At 45.3% G+C, this 24,206-nt stretch overlaps 1 protein-coding gene across 1 annotated transcript; it reads left to right on the top strand.

The window, feature by feature from the left end:
- The first annotated feature begins 393 nt into the window (after positions 1-393).
- Positions 394-8,505, top strand: LOC123756823 (putative uncharacterized protein ENSP00000383309). Its single transcript, XM_045740228.2, has 2 exons — positions 394-400; positions 6,116-8,505. The coding sequence occupies exons 1-2, from the start codon at positions 394-396 to the stop codon at positions 8,503-8,505; spliced, it is 2,397 nt and encodes a 798-aa protein (XP_045596184.2).
- Positions 8,506-24,206: the final 15,701 nt, after the last annotated feature.

Genomic DNA, 24,206 nt, shown 5'->3' on the forward strand with positions numbered 1-24,206 from the left:
AATTCTTCTGCACACTTATTTAGTGTCCATAGAGGGATTACATCGGGTCCATGTCCAGATCTAACAGATACCTCCTAAATTCATCTCTATGTAATTTTGAACCCTTCCAAAACTGCCTGGTTTATGACGACCTCTAACAGTTCAGGAGCCTCTTCTCGTTCTACTCTGATGAGTTCCTGGAATCTCTTGTTTGAGTTCTCCGTGTGTAAGTTCTCACATGAGCTTGATCTCGTGTGAGTTCTTCACACACTTCATTGTCATTCTCTGTGTAGCTATCCTCACCTGTTCTCAGTTTCATCACCTGTCTTTCACTGTTGTTTTGGTTAACATAGCCTCAGAGGAATCTGGGTGGGGGTGGGGGGGAGGGGGGTTGAGCCAAGGGAAGAGGGGATCATGAAGGGTATGTGGTGAAAGGGGGAGGAAAGGTTGGGTGGACAATTGAATGGGGCTCGGGTCGAGGAGGGTTTCTTTAGGGGATTGTTGTATTCCTTATACAACATACAATAATATACGTATTATGCTTTTGGGGTGCTGACCTGCAGGTAGGGGTTTCCCACTCTCCGTGTGAGTGGGCAAGCATGGGGGGGGGGGGGGGGAAGGGGAGTTCAGGACTGTAGTCCCCCGGTTCTCTACTCTCTCAGCGAGCTTCTACCTAGCATCTGCTGCCATGATTCACTCGTTATCAGGGCTCCCAACTTACCAGGGATCCACTTATAAATACAACAAAATATAACAATCAACCAACAACCAGAACACCAGCAGGGCACCACACACTATCGTGCTGCAACTTGTGGCTCAGCACTTAAGTCAGATCACTCACTGGAGATTCACCCGGCAACGAGCTAAACTACGGGGAAGGGGCTTGACGTCACTATGGCGGGAACTCGGCTCATAAATCACCCGTTGTCATGTGTTCACACCCAACTAAACAACGGTGACTTTCCTGTTTTCTCCTTAACTCAGGCACCCGCCTTTTAGTATACTATTGTCCCGTCTGTATGTACTTATATACACTATACTTCCATACGATCTCCATTTAACAAAATATTCATCACTAGGCTGCTGCTTGCTCTTCCTTATCAATTGGCTGTGCAGGAGTCTCTTCGCCATCTAAGCTCGGATTCCACATATCAATTAATGATCATAATGAACAAATACTCTCACCTCTTTTAACTGCATTAAATGCACAAACATATATTTATTCCTCTCACAACCTCACACAGACGACCAACCAGTTCTCTTTATTACGTCTTGTAGATTAATTTCCCTAGTTAGCAAACAGGCTTCCTCCCTGCTGATTGATCTTCCCTCAAACCCATAGTATAATCACTCATCGGTTGGTCCTCGAGTAAGTATAAATTTCTTATAGCTCCCATAAACGATACTACTTCCACCAAGTGCGAACTGCGTCCACCATACATGAACCTGCAAGTTTACCTTAACAAAATAATCTCCTTCCATAATCAAGTATAAAATGGTTAAAATATAACTCACCCTAAAGTGGGTATAAAATTTTTAAACTAAAACTCCGACGCCCGATAGTCATCAGCCGGTCCCCACTGAGGAGGTACTCCCCTCTCTGGGCGAGTCCACACCGAGAACCTCCACCTGCAGGCGAGCCTCTTTATTCAACTACCGACCACCATTGTGCGAGTGTGTCTCTCTCGCCTTTATCGTGCTATTTTATCTTAAGTTCCTTATATTATTTTATTATCACTACATGCATGACTATTTTGCACTCGTGAACCTCAATAAAAGATCATGGGCACTTATCTTCTCTGCACTAGGCAACTTATGGTAATTAAAGGCTCTTACTGAAACATTGCAGGAATGACGACTCTTGCTGCACCACGTCAAAATGGTGCCTTCCGGGTCGCCCACAATTCTTCCTTTGACTGGCACTGTCGACTTCTCTAAGTCTTGACTTGAGTGTGGGGTTAAAGCACAGGTACAACTCAGTTTACCTGCCAACAGATCCCCTTCAAAGATACACAGGCCTCATCTTTTGGTCTACCACAGTGAACCATCAGGGAACGACCTCCCCCCCCCCCCACACAGGGGCCTGACAGCTTAGTGGATAGCGCTCGGGATTCGTAGTCCTGAGGTTCTGGGTTCGATCCCCGGTGGAGGGGGAAACAAATTGGCCGAGTTTCTTTCACCCTGATGGGCCTGTTCACCTAGCGGTACATAGGTACCTGGGAGTTAGACAGCTGCTACGGTCTGCTTCCTGGGGTGTATAACAAAATGGAGGCCTGGTCGAGGACCGAGCCGCGGGAACGCTCCGAAATCATCTCAAGATAACTTCAAGAGGCTCCAGGCCGCCCTCCTCGTCGCCACTTCGCAAGACACACCACAACTCTTCGTCTTACTGCTCACAACTCTTGTTTCTTTCGAGGATTCCTGTAGATTCCTCTCCATAACATCACAATATTCTCGTTCCTCTGGAGCGATGAAGTTCGTGCTCTCCCTCTGATCTCCACATTAGCAAGTGACGTCGCATCTGCCTCAATTTTTCTTCAGTAATATCCAACGACAATGTCTTGTGTTAAATAATTCCTCCAGAACCTCTGAAGGACCAAGTGAGGAATAATTCTCACTGGGGCAGGGCCTACATCACGAGGCTATATGGGGTTCATAACACTAGTCCCTTGCCATGTCTCTGTGAAGGAATACATTTTTAAATCCCTTTATGCATAACAGTTGGCACTACTTTGTTATTCATAAACGAGACCACAAAAGACGAACAAACATGAAGAGGAACACGATCTTCATCATTCGAGCTCTCTCTTTCTTGTACCAGCCTAGCCAGAAAGCCTCTTCACATTTTCCCGCACCCTCCAGCTGTAACACTTTTTAACATCTATCACTGGAGCTCTGTCCATAACTTTCCACTCTGCCTGATTGGAGCTTTATTGTTCTTTATAAGCCTACTACTGCCACTGATCTTTTCTTGTCAGAAGCTGATTAGTGCACCTGCAGACGATGAGTCAAAGTAACATGGCGTAAGATATGATGACCAAACCACACAACAGAAGAGGAGAAACGACGACATTTCGGTCCGTTCTGGACCATTATAAAGACATGATTTGATAATGGGCCAGGACGGACCTTAACGTCTTTTGTCCACCATCTTATGATGTGTGACTGGTGCACCTTGCTGCCTCCTGTGATGTGGTGGTGTCCTTCATGTCTTCTTTCTACAATGTGGTCACTGACGATAGGGTATTTTGTGGTATTTCTACATTGTGGATTTCTGTTTAAGCCCTTTCCATTGATATATGCTCATCTTCTAGCCGAATGATTGTTGTCTAATCGTGAGCCTGACTAAGGTTTTCTTTGACGACTTTTATCTCCTCTTTTGCTGCCCTCAACGCTGATTTCCCACCATACTTGGGTGAATATCTCCCTAACTGGGTTACCCCAACCATCCCTTACACCTGCCACTCTTCTCCCTTCCATGTTTGATCATTTTCCCAAGTTGAGTAACTCTCTTTCACTTTCCCAAGTTGAGTAACTCTCTTTCACTTTCCCAAGTTGAGTAACTCTCTTTCTCTTAACTTTCTCTCTCTGTCTCTCTGTCTCTCTCTCTCTCTCTCTCTCTCTCTCTCTCTCTCTCTCTCTCTCTCTCTCTCTCTCTCTCTCTCTCTCTCTCTCTCTCTCTCTCTCTCTCTCTCTCTCTCTCTCTCTCTCTCTCTCTCTCTCTCTCTCTCTCTCTCTCTCTCTCTCTCTCTCTCTCTCTCTCTCTCTCTCTCTCTCTCTCTCTCTCTCTCTCTCTCTCTCTCTCTCTCTCTCTCTCTCTCTCTCTCTCTCTCTCTCTCTCTCTCTCTCTCTCTCTCTCTCTCTCTCTCTCTCTCTCTCTCTCTCTCTCTCTCTCTCTCTCTCTCTCTCTCTCTCTCTCTCTCTCTCTCTCTCTCTCTCTCTCTCTCTCTCTCTCTCTCTCTTTCCAGAGAGAGAGAGAGAGAAGGGATGGATGGAACGAGGGAGGAAGGGAGGTTGATGGAGTGAGGGAAGGAAGGAGGTGGGAGGAGTGAGTGGGTTCAGTTTGGGATGTTTATGTGAGTTGGTGTGAGTGTGCGAGCTTGGGGGGTTGGTGGGTGGCTGTGAGTATACAGAGTGAGATGGGTGTGGGAAAGAGGTGAGAGGGGCTGTTTATAGTCTCGTAAGATTTATTGTGCGGGCTTTTGAGTTATGGCCAAGTTTTACTGTGATATTAAATATCACCATAAACCGTATGATTGACGTACTTAAAAAGTACTTATCAGCCAAGCTATCCTATCATCTTGACTGCACAATTAAGGGGTTTACAAACCTTTGTTCTGTTAGTCGCGAAGTCTTCTGTCGTAGGTGGGCCTCTGGTCTGAATCACTTCACTGCCAGACATCTTATTCACACTCGTTCATATCTCACTCTACATGTCTCACCAGGACATATGGTGAGAAATGTGTCTCACCAGGACATGTGATGAGACATGTGTGTCACCAGGGTATGTGGTATTTTCCTCCCAATAATATTGTTTTAATCCTTCAATTACATGTTTTGACTTCATTGCTCTTGTCTTCACTAGTACTATTATATCTCTATTGCGATGCTATATATCCGTGGCGGAACAGTCGCCCAGATTCTCTAGTGGACTGTATGATTCTTTAGTGGACTGTATGATTCTTTAGTGGACTGTATGATTCTTTAGTGGACTGTATGATTCTTTAGAGGGCTGTATGATTCTTTAGTGGACTGTATGATTCTTTAGAGGACTGTATGATTCTTTAGAGGACTGAATGATTGTTTAGTGGACTGTATGATTCTTTAGTGGACTGTATGATTCTTTAGAGGACTGTATGATTCTTTAGAGGACTGTATGCTTGTTTAGTGGACTGTATGATTCTTTAGAGGGCTGTATGATTCTTTAGTGGACTGTATGATTATTTAGAGGACTGTATGATTCTTTAGAGGACTGTATGCTTGTTTAGTGGACTGTATGATTCTTTAGAGGGCTGTATGATTCTTTAGTGGACTGTATGATTCTTTAGAGGACTGTATGATTCTTTAGAGAACTGTATGATTCTTTAGTGGACTGTATGAGTCTCTAGTGGACTGTATGATTCTTTAGAGAACTGTATGATTCTTTAGTGGACTGTATGATTCTTTATTGGACTTTATGATTCTTTAGAGGACTGTATGATTCTTTAGTGAACTGAATGATTCTTTAGTGGACTGTATGATTCTTTATTGGACTCTATAATTCTTTAGAGGACTGTATGATTCTTTAGTGAACTGAATGATTCTTTAGTGGACTGTATGATTCTTTAGTTGACTGTATGATTCTTTAGTGGACTGTATGATTCTTTAGAGGACAGCATGATTCTTTAGTGGACTGTATGATTCTTTAGAGGACTGTATGATTCTTTAGAGGACTGTATGATTGTTTAGTGGACTGTATGATTCTTTAGTGGACTGTATGATTCTTTAGTGGACTGTATGAATCTAATTTCCCCACACATATCTCTTCTTCACAGGTTGGAGGATTTAAATATACTATACAAAATCGAATTTAATAGTTTGATATAAAATTCACTACTAATAGTTATTCTACTATGCCAAACCTAACCTAATCTTACCTATGCCAAACTAGGTTAGTAACATAAATATATGACCTTAGCTATTATGTAGAATGTTGGCTGGTTAATAAGCAATAGACACATCTACGTAGCATGAGCTGAGTCTCCCTGTGGAATCAGCCTGTAATGACATCACCTTCCCCTTTTGTTTCACCTGTCAATTAGTCACATCGTAATAATCGTATTAATGACGGTTATATCAGGGGCAAGATATATATATAGATAATTATATCTAATTAATTTAAGTTTACCCGTTCCGGGTGGCCCGCCATGCCCATAACCGGTCAACCTGAATGTTTAATGGCCACAAATGATAAGATATAACAGGTCAGTCGGGTTCAGAACACTTCCCTTATGGCTAGCGAAGTCGTGTTGACAACATGAGATTCGGGCGTCCTTCAACGCTAATATTCCTGGCAAGTTTTCATGGTCTTGTGCTCGTGTGCTCGCAGGCAAGACTTGATGCTTTCAATTAATCGTGTCTCTCACTCCCATTCCAGGGGACGTGTCCCTCACTCCCATTCCAGGGGACGTGTCTCTCACTCCCATTCCAGGGGACGTGTCTCTCACTCCCATTCCAGGGGATGTGTCCCTCACTCCCATTCCAGGGGACGTGTCCCTCACTCCCATTCCAGGGGACGTGTCCCTCACTCCCATTCCAGGGGACGTGTCCCTCACTCCTATTCCAGGGGACGTGTCCCTCACGCACATTCCAGGGGACGTGTCCCTCACTCCTATTCCAGGGGACGTGTCCCTCACGCACATTCCAGGGGACGTGTCCCTCACTCCCATTCCAGGGGACGTATCCCTCACTCCCATTCCGGGGGACGTGTCCCTCACTCCCATTCCAGGGGACGTGTCCCTCACTCCCATTCCAGGGGACGAGTCTCTCACTCCCATTCCAGGGGACGTGTCCCTCACTACCATTCCAGGGGACGTGTCCCTCACTTCCATTCCAGGGGACGTGTCCCTCACTCCCATTCCAGGGGACGTGTCCCTCACTCCCATTCCAGGGGACGTGTCCCTCACTCCCATTCCAGGGGACGTGTCTCTCACTCCCATTCCAGGGGACGTGTCTCTCACTCCCATTCCAGGGGACGTGTCCCACACTTCCATTCCAGGGGACGTGTCCCTCACTCCCATTCCAGGGGACGTGTCTCTCACTCCCATTCCAGGGGACGTGTCCCTCACTACCATTCCAGGGGACGTGTCTCTCACTCCCATTCCAGGGAACGTGTCCCTCACTACCATTCTAGGGGACGTGTCCCTCACTCCCATTCCAGGGGACGTGTCCCTCACTCCCATTCCAGGGGACGTGTCCCTCACTACCATTCCAGGGGACGTGTCCCTCACTACCATTCCAGGGGACGTGTCCCTCACTCCCATTCCAGGGGACGTGTCTCTCACTCCCATTCCAGGGGACGTGTCCCTCACTCCCATTCCAGGGGACGTGTCCCTCACTCCCATTCCAGGGGACGTGTCCCTCACTACCATTCCAGGGGACGTGTCCCTCACTCCCATTCCAGGGGACGTGTCCCTCACTACCATTCCAGGGGACGTGTCCCTCACTCCCATTCCAGGGGACGTGTCCCTCACTACCATTCCAGGGGACGTGTCCCTCACTACCATTCCAGGAGACGTGTCCCTCACTCCCATTCCAGGGGACGTGTCCCTCACTCCCATTCCAGGGGACGTGTCCCTCACTCCCATTCCAGGGGACGTGTCTCTCACTCCCATTCCAGGGGACGTGTCTCTCACTCCCATTCCAGGGGACGTGTCCCACACTTCCATTCCAGGGGACGTGTCCCTCACTCCCATTCCAGGGGACGTGTCTCTCACTCCCATTCCAGGGGACGTGTCCCTCACTACCATTCCAGGGGACGTGTCTCTCACTCCCATTCCAGGGGACGTGTCCCTCACTACCATTCCAGGGGACGTGTCCCTCACTCCCATTCCAGGGGACGTGTCCCTCACTCCCATTCCAGGGGACGTGTCCCTCACTACCATTCCAGGGGACGTGTCCCTCACTACCATTCCAGGGGACGTGTCCCTCACTCCCATTCCAGGGGACGTGTCTCTCACTACCATTCCAGGGGACGTGTCCCTCACTCCCATTCCAGGGGACGTGTCCCTCACTACCATTCCAGGGGACGTGTCTCTCACTCCCATTCCAGGGGACGTGTCCCTCACTACCATTCCAGGGGACGTGTCCCTCACTCCCATTCCAGGGGACGTGTCCCTCACTCCCATTCCAGGGGACGTGTCCCTCACTCCCATTCCAGGGGACGTGTCCCTCACTCCCATTCCAGGGGACGTGTCCCTCACTCCCATTCCAGGGGACGTGTCCCTCACTACCATTCCAGGGGACGTGTCTCTCACTCCCATTCCAGGGGACGTGTCCCTCACTACCATTCCAGGGGACGTGTCCCTCACTCCCATTCCAGGGGACGTGTCCCTCACTCCCATTCCAGGGGACGTGTCCCTCACTACCATTCCAGGGGACGTGTCCCTCACTACCATTCCAGGGGACGTGTCCCTCACTCCCATTCCAGGGGACGTGTCCCTCACTACCATTCCAGGGGACGTGTCTCTCACTCCCATTCCAGGGGACGTGTCCCTCACTACCATTCCAGGGGACGTGTCCCTCACTCCCATTCCAGGGGACGTGTCTCTCACTACCATTCCAGGGGACGTGTCCCTCACTCCCATTCCAGGGGACGTGTCCCTCACTACCATTCCAGGGGACGTGTCCCTCACTACCATTCCAAGGGACGTGTCCCTCACTCCCATTCCAGGGGACGTGTCCCTCACTACCATTCCAGGGGACGTGTCCCTCACTACCATTCCAGGGGACGTGTCCCCAGGAAACGGTTCAGTCTTTGTGCTTTAATTCACTGTGTCGGGGGACAGGCAGTCAGAGTGTATTTATACACATTAGGTTTTTATCGAGGTTCCCCCCCCCCCTCCCTGGGGTCGAATTACTGACCCCACCCAGGATGCAACTCCACAACAAGCTGACTAACTCCTCAGTACCTACTTGCTGCTAAGTGAACAGCGCATTACGTGAATGGAAATATGCCAAATCATATATGTCCCGCCTAGGATGGGAATGGGAATTTCGACAATGGGAACGTGTCGTTTTTTTTATTTGTGATTTAATTACATCCAGGATTGGAGATTTTTTTATATATTCTGGTCTGCAGACTGGCGTTTTAAAGATTATTGGATATAAATTTTATAGGTAATTAGAAATTAGGTAACTTGGCTAGAGGTCACATTTTCTAAGAGATGCCACGAAACCCAAATTTCTTTACATGATTATATATAGTAATTATGTTTTCCGACATAATTTCAAGGTGGAGAAACACGGGTCGGAGTCCACTATTTAGAAATGACGAACCCTGGTAATTCTCCTCAAAATTATTAATTAAATTTGATGTTAGTAGTTAGTTGCACATTTGTGCGTCAGTTTGTACAAAACGGATGTCCCGTACTGGAGTTGCAGATATGGGAGCTCTCTAGGTGACTCTGTTGCATTCCAACTTAATGTTAGTGTTAAGGGAGGGAAGAGGGAGAGTGGAGGGAAGTTAGGGGGAGGGAAGAGGGAGAGTGGAGGGAAGTTAGGGGGAGGGAAGAAGATGATACGGATGTTAGCGCAAGAGAAAATGGAGAGTGGGGGGACAACAACAACAATTATCAGGAGAAAGTGCCAAGCCATTACGACTGTATAGCACTTGGAAAGAGGATGAGAATTAGGATGTAAAATAGGACGAAGAAAAGGAATGATGCACAGCCACTTGGACGGTTGTGAATTGAAAGCCAACCTGCATGACGCTCTACCGTCCAACCCAAGTGGAGGGGGAGGGGGAGGCTACAGGAGAGTGAGAGGGGAGGGATGTCAGAGACGGGAAGAGGGAGAGTGGAGGGATGTTATGGAATGGACGTTAAAGAGAGTGGAGTTATGTTTTTAGGAAGGAAAGTGGGAGAGTGGAGATATGTTAAGTGGAGAGAAAGGAGAGAGTGAAGGGATGTTAAGGGAAGGGAAAAGGAAGAATGGAGGGATCATTAAGGGAGGGAGAAGGGAGGGAATTATCAGGGGAATGCACCAAGCAATTATGACTATATAACACTTAGAAGAGGTCAGGATAAGGATTTGGGATGGGACAGGGGAACGGAATGGTGTCCAATCACTTCGACGGTCGGGGATTGTTGGCCAACCAGCATGAAGTCGCTCTACCGTCCAGCCCAAGTGGGGGTAATGGAGGGGGGGGGGGTAATGAGAGTGGAGGAATATTAGGGTGAAGGAATATGGAGAGTGAGAGGTGTTATTGGAGGGAAGAAAGCGAGTGGAAGAATTTTAGGGGGTAGAAGAGGGCGATACATATTCCCGCCCGTCTCGCTATCCTATTTCACATTCTCACCATGCCCAAGGGTACGCTTTATATTGTCAGAACACTGAGTGGAGCTGCCCACCCTACGGTCGCCTTTGAGAGTGCATGGAAGCCACCCCCCACCCTGGCACTTGATCCCCACCCTCCTTGAGGTTATCTTGAGATGATTTCGGTGCTTTAGTGTCCCCGCGGCCCAGTCCTCGACCAGGCCTCCACCCCCAGGAAGCAGCCTGTGACAGCTGACTAACACCCAGGTACCTATTTTACTGCTAGGTAACAGGGGCATAGGGTGAAAAAAACTCTGCCCATTGTTTCTCGCCGGCGCCCGGGATTGAACCCGGGACCTCAGGATCACAAGTCCAGCGTGCTGTCCGCTCGGCCGACCGGCTCCCTACGGTCACCTTTGAGAGTGCATGGAAGCCCCCACACACCCTGGCACTTGATCCCCACCCTACGGTCACCTTGGAGAGTGCATGGAAGCCCCCCACACTCTGGCACTTGATCCCCACCCTATGGTCACCTTTGAGAGTACATGGAAGCCACCCCCCCCCCCCCACCCCCCACCCTGGCACTTGATCCCGCCCTGCGATCACACAATAACTTTAGGAACGGTGTTGCCATCTTTTTAACTATTTTATTTTCGTTTGTGTTGGAGCCAGACGCTGCTCTCAGAGCCGACCTTTGACAGCTGGAACGATCTCATCGGATAAAACAATGCTGTAAATATGTTGATGCAAAGAGAAGCCGCTTCGCTGAGTCACAAAGAGAAGCCGCTTCGCTGAGCCACAAAGTGAAGCTGCTTCGATGCATCAAAATTCAATGTTTTAATTTTCAGAGCGCTGTGTGTCGAACTTGAAAGGGTCAGAGATAAAACTGTTTGGTGTATTTTGTTTAACGCGTTTAATACAGCCAAACTGATAGAAGAGGAAGGAAATTATTAGGGGGGGAAAGAGTCAAGCCATTACGACTATATAGCACTTGGAAAAGGTCAAGATAAGGATATGGGATGGGACGGGGACAGGAATGATGCCCAACCACTTGGACGGTCAGAGATTGAACGTCGACCAGCATGAAACGAGACCGTCGCGCTACCGCCTATCCCAAGTGGTTGGACCAAAACTGATGGAACAGCTGGAGGTTTTAAGAAGATGATCGTATTGATACTTGTGATATTCGACCACTATTGATACTTGTACCGCTCTCTGGCTCCACTATGTTGCTGACATTTTTGTTTTATGGCATCATGACCTTAGTCTTTTCCAGCCTTTCCTCTCCTCTCTTAACAATCTGGTTCCTTCTATCAATTTCAAAGTTGAATAGAAATCTAATTCTCTCCTTCCTTTTCTTGACATTTTTAACTTCAGAGCTCTGTGGCCGGTTTCCCTTTCTCTGTCTACCGTAAACCAATGCATAGTTGTATATACATTCACTTCTTTTCTTACCATCCTCCTTCTTTTAAGACAAATGTCCTCGTCTCTCTCTTCCTCCGCGCTCTACGCATCAGTGGCCCTCAGTTTCTAGACTGAAATTCCCTTTATTTGCAGTTCATTCACTCGCCTTGGTTATCCCTTACATTTTATCAACTGTGCCTATTTTAAACGAAATTTCTTTCATCACAAACCTGCTTCCAACGCTAGTACCACTGTCCTCTGCCTTCCCTTCATATCGAAAGTCAATAATTTCACTAATACCATTCTTTCACTTGACATAAAGCTCACCTTTCGACAAACTAACACACTTCGTAGCAGTCTAGTTCACACTGCTCCTCCTGCTTCTAATGCTGCTGGTGTCTACTCAATTTCCTGTTCGTCTTCTTTCGTTTTTGAAGAAACTGGTCGTATACTAAATTACAGACTTAAGGAACACAAAAGAAGTGTTAAGTCTGCAGACTCAAACAATGCTCTCTTTTGTCAAGTTAGGAACTCTAATCATCCCATTGATTGGTCCTCTTCTGAAATAATCTTTCCTGCCTCTGTATTTCACAGACGCCGTCTTGTTGAATCGGCTCTGATACACAACCTAACCAACATAAACCTTAGTCCTGGCTTTGTTGCTGTTGACTCTTCCCTTTCACAGTACATATTCAAATGCTCCAACCTTCTTAACAAACAGTATCTGACCTAAACCTACACCCTTTTTCTTATCCCCTCCTTTTTTATTATCTTTCACTTATTCTCCCATCATTCCATTCTTCCTTCATCCTATTTTTAAACTCTTTCCTTTCATTATTTTCATTCATCGCTTACCTTTCACATTACCTTCTTTTCTTAACTGTTCCTCGCCTCACTCTTTTTTCTTATATATTTGCCCATACCTTCCTCCTTCTTTACACACTGCGACCCGTTGATGGAGTGGACATAATGCGAACGAAACGTCAAAAGGTTACATCTACACTCCCCTCCCCCCCTTTGACTATCATGCTTTCGGGAAAAACGATATTCTTACGGTCTTGAAGGACGTGGCCAGCATCACACCCACTGACATTAGTCAGGAAGGTGATAATATTGTGCTCTTCTTTTCATGTGAGGAAGAGCTAGAAAAACTCTTGACCAACGAGACCATACTTCGCAAGGAGCACCACCTACATCCTCACTTCCCACGTCAGTTCCTGAGCGGAAGAACTGTTTATACCAGCAGGACCAGCCAGTGGATCGCTGACCGACCGCAACATAACATCATGGACAATATACAGACGAAATTCCGTAACTGGGTGTATTCAACCTAGAGTTGAATACAGCCAGACCAACCATGCTGAAAGCCAAGAAACAATCCAGCTGGGACATCCCCATTGTAGACAAAGAAGCTACTTCTTTCTTGGAGGCAGCAACCTCCTGTGATCGTGCCCGCCTCACACGTCTTGATCTGCAACAGCTCTGTATGGCAGTCGCTCTACACCTTGCTGCCCCTATTCACAATGTTCATTGGTGTATTTGCAGCAAGGCATATGCAAACGAATATGGATTGCATGGCCTGCACTCAAATCAGGTGGTTGACACTCACTTCACGACGAAGTCAATGACATCATTAAGAGGAGCCTTGCCTCTGAACATTGTCTAGCAGAAAGAGAGCCTTACAATCTATTGAACCATAACTGTTAGCTTCCCTGGCAGACCAGATGGAATCACACTTCGTCCTGGGAAAAGTGGTAGACAAATGGTACACCCTCTAGGTAGACAAGTGGTACAGCCTCTAGGAAACAAATTTCCCTTAATTTCCTCTTAATACTCACTTTCTGTAATCAATCAGATATGTAACTGATTGTACACTTTGTATAATAAAGTGCACGCAAGAAAAGGGGTGTTAGGAGAAGTCAACACTCATACGTATTCAAAGTTAAATGGCAATTTTTTTTCTGAATGCTCTGTGTTCCCTTTGTTAAGACTATGGGTCCCCTACAATTACACCCGAGGTGCTACCCCCCCCCCATGTATATATATATATATATATATATATATATATATATATATATATATATATATATATATATATATATATATATATATATATATATATGTCGTACCTAGTAGCCAGAACGCACTTCTCAGCCTACTATGCAAGGCCTGATTTGCCTAATAAGCCAAGTTTTCATGAATTAATTGTTTTTCGACTACCTAACCTACCTAACCTAACCTAACCTAACTTTTTCGGCTACCTAACCTAACCTAACCTATAAAGATAGGTTAGGTTAGGTTAGGTAGGGTTGGTTACGTTCGGTCATATATCTACGTTAATTTTAACTCCAATAAAAAAAAATTGACCTCATACATATTGAAATGGGTAGCTTTATCATTTCATAAGAAAAAAATTAGAGAAAATATACTAATTCAGGAAAACTTGGCTTATTAGGCAAATCTGGCCTTGCATAGTAGGCCGAGAAGTGCGTTCTGGCTACTAGGTACGACATATATATATATATATATATATATATATATATATATATATATATATATATATATATATATATATATATGCGAACAAGCCTGGATGGTCCCCAGGACTATATGCAACTGAAAACTCACACCCCAGAACATTTATATATACATATATATATATATATATATATATATATATATATATATATATATATATATATATATATATATATATATATATATATATGTGTGTGTGTGTGTGTGTGTGTGTGTGTGTGTGTGTGTGTGTGTGTGTGTGTGTGTGTGTGTGTGTGTATAAATATTGTGATGATAGTCTCTTTCAAGAGATTGAGCCTGCTCTTCTCTACATGAAGATACGTGCATTATACAAGAATAAGATGCTACCTTCAAGATATGTCTACCAGTAGCACAAAACGTTTTGACCAGGAGGCAAAACGTACCCAAGACTCACCCCTACTCCACTCCCTCCACGCTGGCTCGTCATCAACCAGCCAACTATCATTCCCAGCCTGCCTGCTCCTGATTGGTGACTCGCCGACTGCACACCTTCACATTGTACCTCAGCGCCCTCTACGTAAGTCGATGTCTGGGCTTGATCCAGCCATTGAAGTCAAAATATCCTTATGCTCTCAAGCCGTGAACAACTAACTGATATATGCTGTATCAGGTGAATGTCTCACAGCTAGCGCCATATTCTCAGCACCTGATTATTTTTCACCTCTAACTTTATATTATTGTAGAGTAACTTTATCCCTATTATTCATTTATGTTATATGTTTTTGACTTGTTCGTTTGCACTGTACATTGCCAAGGGATTGTCTTTGTTTATAATTTGTTTTCAATATTAATTAAAGTTTCATTGTTCATACTTTGTGTTTTGCGTGTCTTCCCTTACTTTACCACAGACAAACAGGCAAGCAGTCTATCTTTTTTTTTTGTAAGTGTGACCAGGCATTGACATCTGCCATTGGTGGACTGCCGAACATCTACACTCCAACACTTTCCCGTCACATTTAATGGGGGCCTGTCCACGGAGCTTCACTTAGGTACTAGAACCAGAACGGCAATTTGTGGTAAATATACTTGGCTTTGATATAGTTGCTTTTCAATATTTTCACTAGTTTTAATATTTATATTGTGTTGTGTGTATTGTGCATTCCGAGAGTATCATATACTCATTATATTATACTCATTATGCTATACTCATTATGTTATACTCATTAGCATTCCGAGAGGAGAGGAAAACTATGAGGGGATAAGAAAATTCCTAACAGATATAGCATGGGAAACAGAGCTCAGGGGAAAGACGGCCCAAGATATGATGGATTACATCACACAGCAGTGCAAGGACGCAGCAAACAAGTTTGTCCCAATCCAAAGGGAAAACAGGGAAATGAAAATGAGAAACCCATGGTTTAATCAGAGATGTGGGCTAGCTAAGCAGCAAAGTAAAAGGGCATGGAGAAACTATAGGAATAACAGGACACTGGAGAGCAGAGAAAGATACCAGAATGCCAGGAATGAATATGTCAGGATGAGAAGAGAGGCAGAAAGACAATACGAAAATGACATCGCAAGCAAGGCAAAGACTCAGCCTAAATTGCTGCATAGCCACATTAGGAGAAAAACAACAGTAAAGGAACAGGTTATGAAATTAAGGATAGGGGCGGAAGGATTCACTACAAATGACAAGGAAGTGTGTGAGGAATTGAATAAGAAATTCCAGGAGGTCTTCACCTTAGAGCAAGGAGAAATTCCAGAGGTAAGTGTTGGAATAGCTAACCAGGAACCACTGGGAGAGTTTGAGATTACCAGCGGGGAAGTAAGGAAGTGTTTACTAGAGTTGGATGTGACAAAGGCTATAGGCCCAGATGGAATTTCCCCTTGGGTTCTAAAGGAAAGAGCAGGAGAACTGTGCCTACCACTCTCCATAGTGTATAACAAATCACTGGCAACAGGGGAACTGCCAGATATTTGGAAAGCAGCTAACGTAGTCCCGATATACAAGAAAGGGGATAGACAGGAGGCACTGAACTACAGGCCTGTGTCTCTAATCTGCATACCATGCAAGCTGATGGAGAAGATTGTGCGAAAAAAACTAGTGGAGCATCTGGAGCGAAGGAACTTTGTAACACAGCATCAACATGGTTTCAGGGATGGCAGGTCCTGCCTCACAGGGTTACTTGAATTCTACGACCAGGCAACAAAAATAAGGCAAGAAAGAGAAGGGTGGGCAGACTGCATATTTTTGGACTGTCAGAAAGCCTTTGATACAGTGCCACACAAAAGGCTAGTGCGAAAGTTGGAGACGCAGGCTGGAGTGAAAGGGAAGGTACTCCGGTGGATAGAGGAGTACCTAAGCAACAGGAGACAACGAGTCTGTGTGAGGGGTGAGGTATCAGATTGGCGAGACGTTACAAGTGGAGTCCCGCAGGGGTCAGTCCTTGGACCTATACTGTTTCTGGTATATGTAAATGATCTCCCAGAGGGTATAGATTCGTTCCTCTCAATGTTTGCCGACGATGCAAAAATTATGAGGAGGATTGAATCAGAGGATGATAGAGGAGGCTACAAGATGACTTAGATACACTTAGTGAATGGTCCAACAAATGGTTGTTGAAGTTCAACCCGAGTAAATGCAAAGTAATGAAACTAGGCAGTGGAAACAGGAGGCCAGGCACAGGATACAGAATAGGAGATGAAGTACTTAATGAAACAGACAGAGAGAAAGATCTAGGAGTTGATATCACACCAAACCTGTCTCCTGAAGCCCACATAAAGAGAATAACGTCTGCGGCATATGCGAGGCTGGCTAACATCAGAACGGCGTTCAGGAACCTGTGTAAGGAATCATTCAGAATCTTGTACACAACATATGTAAGACCAATTCTGGAGTATGCGGCCCCAGCATGGAGCCCGTACCTTGTCAAGCACAACACGAAGCTGGAAAAAATCCAAAGGTATGCTACTAGACTAGTCCCAGAACTAAGAGGCATGAGTTATGAGGAAAGGCTGCGGGAAATGCACCTTACGACACTGGAAGACAGAAGAGTAAGGGGGGACATGATCACAACCTACAAAATCCTCAGGGGAATCGACCGGGTAAACAAGGATGAACTATTCAACACTGGAGGGACGCGAACAAGGGGACACAGGTGGAAGCTGAGTACCCAAATGAGCCACAGAGACATTAGAAAGAACTTTTTCAGTGTCAGAGTAGTTAGTAAATGGAATGCACTAGGAAGTGATGTGGTGGAGGCTGACTCCATACACAGTTTCAAATGTAGATATGATAGAGCCCAGTAGGCTCAGGAATCTGTACACCAGTTGATTGACGGTTGAGAGGCGGGACCAAAGAGCCAGAGCTCAACCCCCGCAAGCACAATTAGGTGAGTACAATATAGTGAGTGTTGGATAACTTTGGATTACGTGGTGACTGAAAGCCTCAGTCATTCTCTTAATTGGTCATCCCTCCCTCCGTGTTATTACTCGTGTTTTCCACCTTTTGTCCCTAGGATATTTCTCAATCTCAGACAGATCAGCATTTTGGGTACCCTGGTACTTTGGTTTGTCTTCGGGTCAAAGCACTCTATCTTCTGCAATCCGACCGAAGGAGGATAAAGGGGGGCCATAGTTCCTCTAGCACGGACTATGATGCTGAGTTGGGACCTCGGCACCAGTTGACACTCGCACCTCTACACGTCGGTCAGAGATGATAATATTTACTTAGGTAGGGAATTAGCTTTCTTTTTTTCGAGCACAAAGTTCGCTAATTCTGTAAGTATCATATTTCATTTAGTGGGAAAAACCTTGCTCCTGTCCTATAGAGACTCGGCAAGGTATACCTACATTCTTGGACTACCTTATTCACTTTTGGAACAATTAAATGTTTCATTTGTTTTAGAAACTATCAGTTTCATTTACTTAGTAGGATTTTCTTGCCCTTATTCTCTTACATTGAGTACCGGGTACAAGATTTCCTTCGCTTTAGATAGACTAATCATTTACCATTCTAAAATTAACATTAATTGTTAAATATTAAATTCCACAGGATAGTTAAGAGTTGCCACGTTATCCTGTTACTGACACTTACCATATCACAAGTATATTCGTTGTACATTTATTTGCTATTTTTCACCATGTTTCGTCTCCAAGCTTTTCGTAACGATCCAGCAGGTGAAATAGGAACCTTAAGTCGTGCCAAGAGGACCGAATTACAAACTCTTGCACACGAGTATCAACTAGATGTTCCCCATGGAGCCAACAAAAATGAATTGCATAATTTAATAATGGATCACCTCTTCGATGAAGGGACGATTGACTCTGAAACTCACGAATATTATTCTATTGCAGATAAACATGATCTGGCAACTATGAAACTCAAGCTCGAACTTGCAAAACTCGAGCGGGAGCAACAGCAAGAAGCTCTACAAATCAGGAAAGAAGAAGCTGTAATCAGGAAAGAAGAGCAAGAGAGGCTGCCCTGGCAAAAGAAGCTCTCCAAATAAGGGAACGCGAGGCGACCCTGAGGAAAGAAGAAGCTGCAATTAGGAAAGAAGAACAGGAACGTGAAGCCACCCTCAAGGAACGTGAGACTGCACTACTCCGTGAGCGTGAGCGAGTACAGCTTGAAGCAAAACAACGTCACCTGGAGATACAACGCGAGCATGACAAAAAGCAAGCGGAGATGACTATAGCATGTCGTCAACAAGAACTCACGTTGGAAACTACACACCACACTCAGCGCCAACAAGCTACCGCTAGTCTTCCCGTAAGTTTCAATGTCTCCCATGCAAGTAAGTTAATGCCACCATTCGTTGAGACAGAGATTGATGTCTTTTTCACCACTTTTGAGACCCTAGCTAATAAACTTAGCTGGTCTGCAGATCAATGAGTGCATTCTCAGAGTGCATCTCACAGGTAGAGCTGCGGTTACTCTCAGTACCTTAGCGTCTGAGAATGACTACCAGACCCTTAAGCAAGCAGTTTTGGACGCCTACCTTCTCTCCACCGAAAGCTACAGACGAAAATTCCGTGACAATCTAAAGGCAAGTACCACCACCTTTCTAGAATTTGCCAATACAAGAAAAGATACTTCATGAAATGGCTGGAACTAGCACGTGTCTCTACATTTTCAGAACTCGTCAACTTCATGCTAGTTGAGGAATTCTTGAGACGTGTTCCCCCTTCCGTCCATTTATATTTAGCAGATAAAGAAGAAACCGACTACATCAAATGTGTAAAATCAGCTGACACCTACAGCCTCATCCACCGGCTTACACCATCACCACCTCCCAGTAAAAAATCTTGATATAGTTATGATAAAGTAGGTACAGATCAAGCGAGCTCTCAATTGTATTGTAAGTATTGCAAACTCTATGGACATACCATAGATAGATGTGGGAAAGCTCAATACAAAGGCAATGAAACAACTAAACCCAAACCGACTCCTCCTAAGTCCGGTAAGCCTGTGATGAGTGTTGGTGTTCCTGTTAATGATCTTTCTCTCTTCAGCAAACACCTGTATCCTGGAACTGTCTCTACCAACGGTACAGATTTGGAGGGACGTTTCAAATTGAAGATCTTGAGGGACACTGCGGCTCTTCAGTCCATAATATTGAAATCAGCTGTGCCTAACATCACCTACACTGGAGAAACCGTCCTTATCACTGACCTCACTGCTACCACTCCGTATCCACTCGCCAGAGTCCACCTGGATTGTCCTTTTGTGACCGGTGAAGTCCAAGCCGCCATCAGGGAGAAGTCTTTTCCCATGTCTGGAGTACAACTTCTCCTGGGCAACGACTTGGCAGAAGATTTGCAACCTTCCAACCTGATCATCATGGACAAACCCCAGGTGTGTAACTCTGTAGTGGACAATCCCATCTTTAAGTATGTTTCAGCAGAGGTCCAAGAAAGTGATGAAGTTTCTCCTCCGGTTTTGGTGACCACCCGTGCACAAGCTGCACGACCGCAACCAGCTGACTCTACTGCTACCGATGCCCCTCAAGACCCTAAGAATCTACCACCGAATCTTACCAGTTTGGAGTTCCGTAAGTTACAGAGGGAAGATCTATCATTAACACCATTATTCTTCCAGGCTGAGACTCAACCTGACCTCCCTGGGTTCTTCCTAGAGAATCAGTTGCTCTACCGCAGATACAGACCCAGCAAGCTGAAGGAAGACGACGATTGGGCAAATGTCGAACAACTAGTAGTTCCCACCAGCCTACGGCCCGATATTCTACGCCTGGCCCACGGAGCTCTTTCTCACTACGGTTTTAACAAAACCTACCACGGAATCAGACAAGACTAGTACTGGCCAGGTATGGTAAAAGACGTTAAAAAGTACGTACAACAGTGTCATACATGTCAGATGGCAGGTAAACCTAACATCTCTATTCCCCAGGCCCTATTGACTCCTATTCAGGTGCCTGCGGAACCTTTCCACAGACTCATCATAGACTGTGTTGGTCCTTTACCCCGGACCAGTTCTGGCAACGCCTGTATACTAACTATCTTGTGTCCTACCACCAGATTCCCCATAGCAGTTCCAGTAAAGAACATTACGGCTGCTACTGTGGTGAAACAACTAATGAAGATCTTCACCCAGTATGGATTTCCAAGAGAGGTTCAAAGTGACTGTGGCACCAACTTCACCAGTGATCTCTTCAAGAAGACACAGGAGGAGTTCAACATCACACAGGTACTGTCCAGCCCCTATCATCCTGCTTCACAGGGTTATCTTGAACGTAGTCATAAGACTATTAAAGAGCTCCTAAAGAAATTCTGCAATGAAACCTTGAAGGACTGGGATAAACAACTTGATCTCATTATGTGCATTTTCAGAAGTCTCCCCAGTGAGTCTCTAGGAGTATCTCCTTATGAGATGCTCTACGGACATAAGTGCCGTACTCCTCTCAAAGCTTTCAAAGACTCTCTACGTAATGCCACCTTCAGTGACCCTCAGAATGTGCCCCAGTTTCTTCAAAACTTAAAACACATTCTAGAGAGAGTACGTAAATTTGCTAATGACAATCTATTGAAAGCTCAGGAGAGGATGAAGACTCATTTTGACCAAAGCAGCAAACTAAGGAAATTTAAACCAGGAGACTTCGTGTTGGCATATTTTCCTATCCCAGGTTCTCCATTGCAAAACAAGTTTTCAGGACCCCTACCGCATCAAGGAGTGCAGAAACAACCACAACTACATTCTGGAGACTCCAGATAGGCGGCGGAAGACCCAGTTGTGCCACGTCAACCTCCTGAAGCAGTATCAAGGTACTCCCCCTACTGTGTTGGTATCATTATCCACCTTTAAAGGTCCATACCTCCACAGTGAGACCTTCCCTGCTTCTCCTCCCGAAGGCACTAACACTGAGTCAGTGCCTTCCAACTCGGAAATCCTTAATGATCTTCATACCTATTTGCAGGACAGTAATAGTGCTCCTCTCATCAGAATCTTCAAGGAACATCAGAAGTTGTTCAGCGATGATCCATAGGAGTGCAATGTGGTTCAGCACGACATCCAGCTACTCCCTGACACCCGGCCGATTCGCGAACCTTTCTTCAGAATCAGCCCGAGCAAAAAGGAAGTCATGCATGCTGAGGTACAGTACCTAATGGGTCATGGGCTGGCCACCTCTTGTGAGTCCCCTTGGGCCTCACCCTGCATCTTGGTGCCGAAACCGCAAGGTAAAGTGAGGTTGTGTACTGATTACCGGAAATTAAATCTTGTGACTATCAAGGATGCTTATCCATTACCTAGAATAGATGACATCCTTGACTGCCACTTGGTAATGCTCGGTATCTATCAAAGTTAGACTTACTCAAGGGATACTACCAAGTGTGTTTGACGGAGCGAGCTAAGGAAATATCTGCCTTCACCACTCCCTTTGGCCTTTACAGATACGAACGCCTTCCATTTGGACTATGTAATGCCCCGGCCACCTTCCACCGAGCTGTCAACCGCGTCATCCAGGGCTTAGATAACACCTACGCCTACTTGGATGACATCGTTGTAGCATCCAACACCTGGAGCGAACATCTGCTCCAGCTGCAACGATTGTTTGCCAAGCTCCTGACAGCCGGCCTCACCATCAACTTGGGCAAGTCCACCTTTGCTAAAGGTAAAGTACGTTATCTTGGTCATAAGATAGGGAGTGGCAGCATAGCTCCGTTAAACATACATACCCAAGCCATCCAGCATTACCCACAGCCTACCACCAGGAAGCAGCTCCTGCGCTTCCTTGGTCTTGCCTCCTACTACCGTAGGTTTGTGAAGAATTTTAGTACAGTGGCGACACCATTGATCACTTTAAACAGCCCCAAGCAACGGTATAATTGCACCATTCAGCAGACCATTGCTTTTGAACAACTTAAATTCCTGCTCTGTTCTAATCCTATTCTCGCCTCGCCAGATATCACGAAGCCTTTCATCCTCCATGTCGACGCCAGTGGTACCGGCATCGGGGGCGTCCTGATGCAACAACGAGGCGAGGATGTTTTACCTGTTAGCTACTACAGCTACAAGATAAAACCACACCAGAAGAATTACGGCACGATCGAAAAGGAGCTACTCTCCATCGTCCTGAACTTACAGCACTTTGAATCATACCTGCAAGGTGCTCGGTCTACCATCATCTACTCGGACCACAATCCCATACGCTTCTTGCAGCAAGAACAATTCACCAATCAACGGCTTCTACGATGGGCTTTATATCTGCAGAATTTCAACCTGGAGATTTTCTACATCAAAGGTTCTGACAACATCATAGCAGGCACCTTCTCCAGAGTTTATGAGGTAGAGACAGCTCCACCTACCACTCTACCACCTGAAGACGTAACTTCACCCGTAAGTGCAGGCTTCGGGGGAGAGTTGTGACGATAATCTCTTTCAAGAGATTGAGCCTGCTCTTCTCTACATGAAGATACGTACATTATACAAGAATAAGATGCTACCTTCAAGATACTGTCTACCAGTAGCACAAAACGTTTTGACCAGGAGGCAAAACGTACCCAAGACTCACCCCTCTACTCCACTCCCTCCATGCTGGCTCGTCATCAACCAGCCAACTACCCTTCCCAGCCTGCCTGCTTCCTGATTGGTGACTCGCCAACTGCACACCTGCACATTGCACCTCAGCACCCTCTACCTGAGTCGATGTCTGGGCTTGATCCAGCCATTGAAGTCAGAATATTCTTGGACTCTCAAGCCGTGAACAACTAACTGATATATGCTGTATCAGGTGGATGTCTCGCAGCTAGCGCCATATTCTCAGCATCTGATTATTTTTCACCTTTAACTTTAAATTATTGTAGAGTAACTTTATCCCAATTATTCATTTATATTATATGTTTTTGACTTGTTCGTTTGCGCTGTACATTGCCAAGGGATTGTCTTTGTTTATAATTTGTTTTCTATATTAATTAAAGTTTCATTGTTCATACTTTGTGTTTTGCGTGTCTTCCCTTACTTTACCACAGACAAACAGGCAAGCAGTCTATCTTTTTTTTTGTAAGTGTGACTAGGCAAATACACCTGCCATTGGAGGACTGCCGAACATCTACACTCCAACACTTTCCCAACACAATATATATATATGTATATATATATTATTAAATATGACCGAAAAATTAAGATTAATAATTCTAACACGAATTTTCTCAATCTTTCGTACATTACGCTTCACTGTTGGAGGTAAATGAAAAATCACTTCTCCAAAATTCATTTTTATTTCTAGTCTGACGCGACACGGGCGCGTTTCGTAAAACTTATTACATTTTCAAAGACTTCACAAATACACAACTGATTAGAACTTACGTATCTCTGAGTTTATATCTACATTTGAGTGAGGTGGGAAGGGTGATGTGGCATTAACACAAGACTGAACAAGAGGGGATATTAATAGGGTATTAAAAGTATCAACACAAGACAGAACAGAAACAATGGGTATTGAATAGAAGTGTTTGTAGAAAGCCTATTGGTCCATATTTCTTGATGCTTCTATATTGGAGTGGAGTCTTGAGGTGGGTAGAATATAGTTGTGCAATAATTGGCTGTTGATTGCTGGTGTTGACTTCTTGATGTGTAGTGCCTCGCAAACGTCAAGCCGCCTGCTATCGCTGTATCTATCGATGATTTCTGTGTTGTTTACTAGGATTTCTCTGGCGATGGTTTGGTTATGGGAAGAGATTATATGTTCCTTAATGGAGCCCTGTTGCTTATGCATCGTTAAACGCCTAGAAAGAGATGTTGTTGTCTTGCCTATATACTGGTTTTTTTGGAGCTTACTGTCCCCAAGTGG

Source organism: Procambarus clarkii, chromosome 1 (assembly GCF_040958095.1).
Source record: "Procambarus clarkii isolate CNS0578487 chromosome 1, FALCON_Pclarkii_2.0, whole genome shotgun sequence".
Taxonomy (NCBI): Eukaryota; Metazoa; Arthropoda; class Malacostraca; order Decapoda; family Cambaridae; genus Procambarus; species Procambarus clarkii.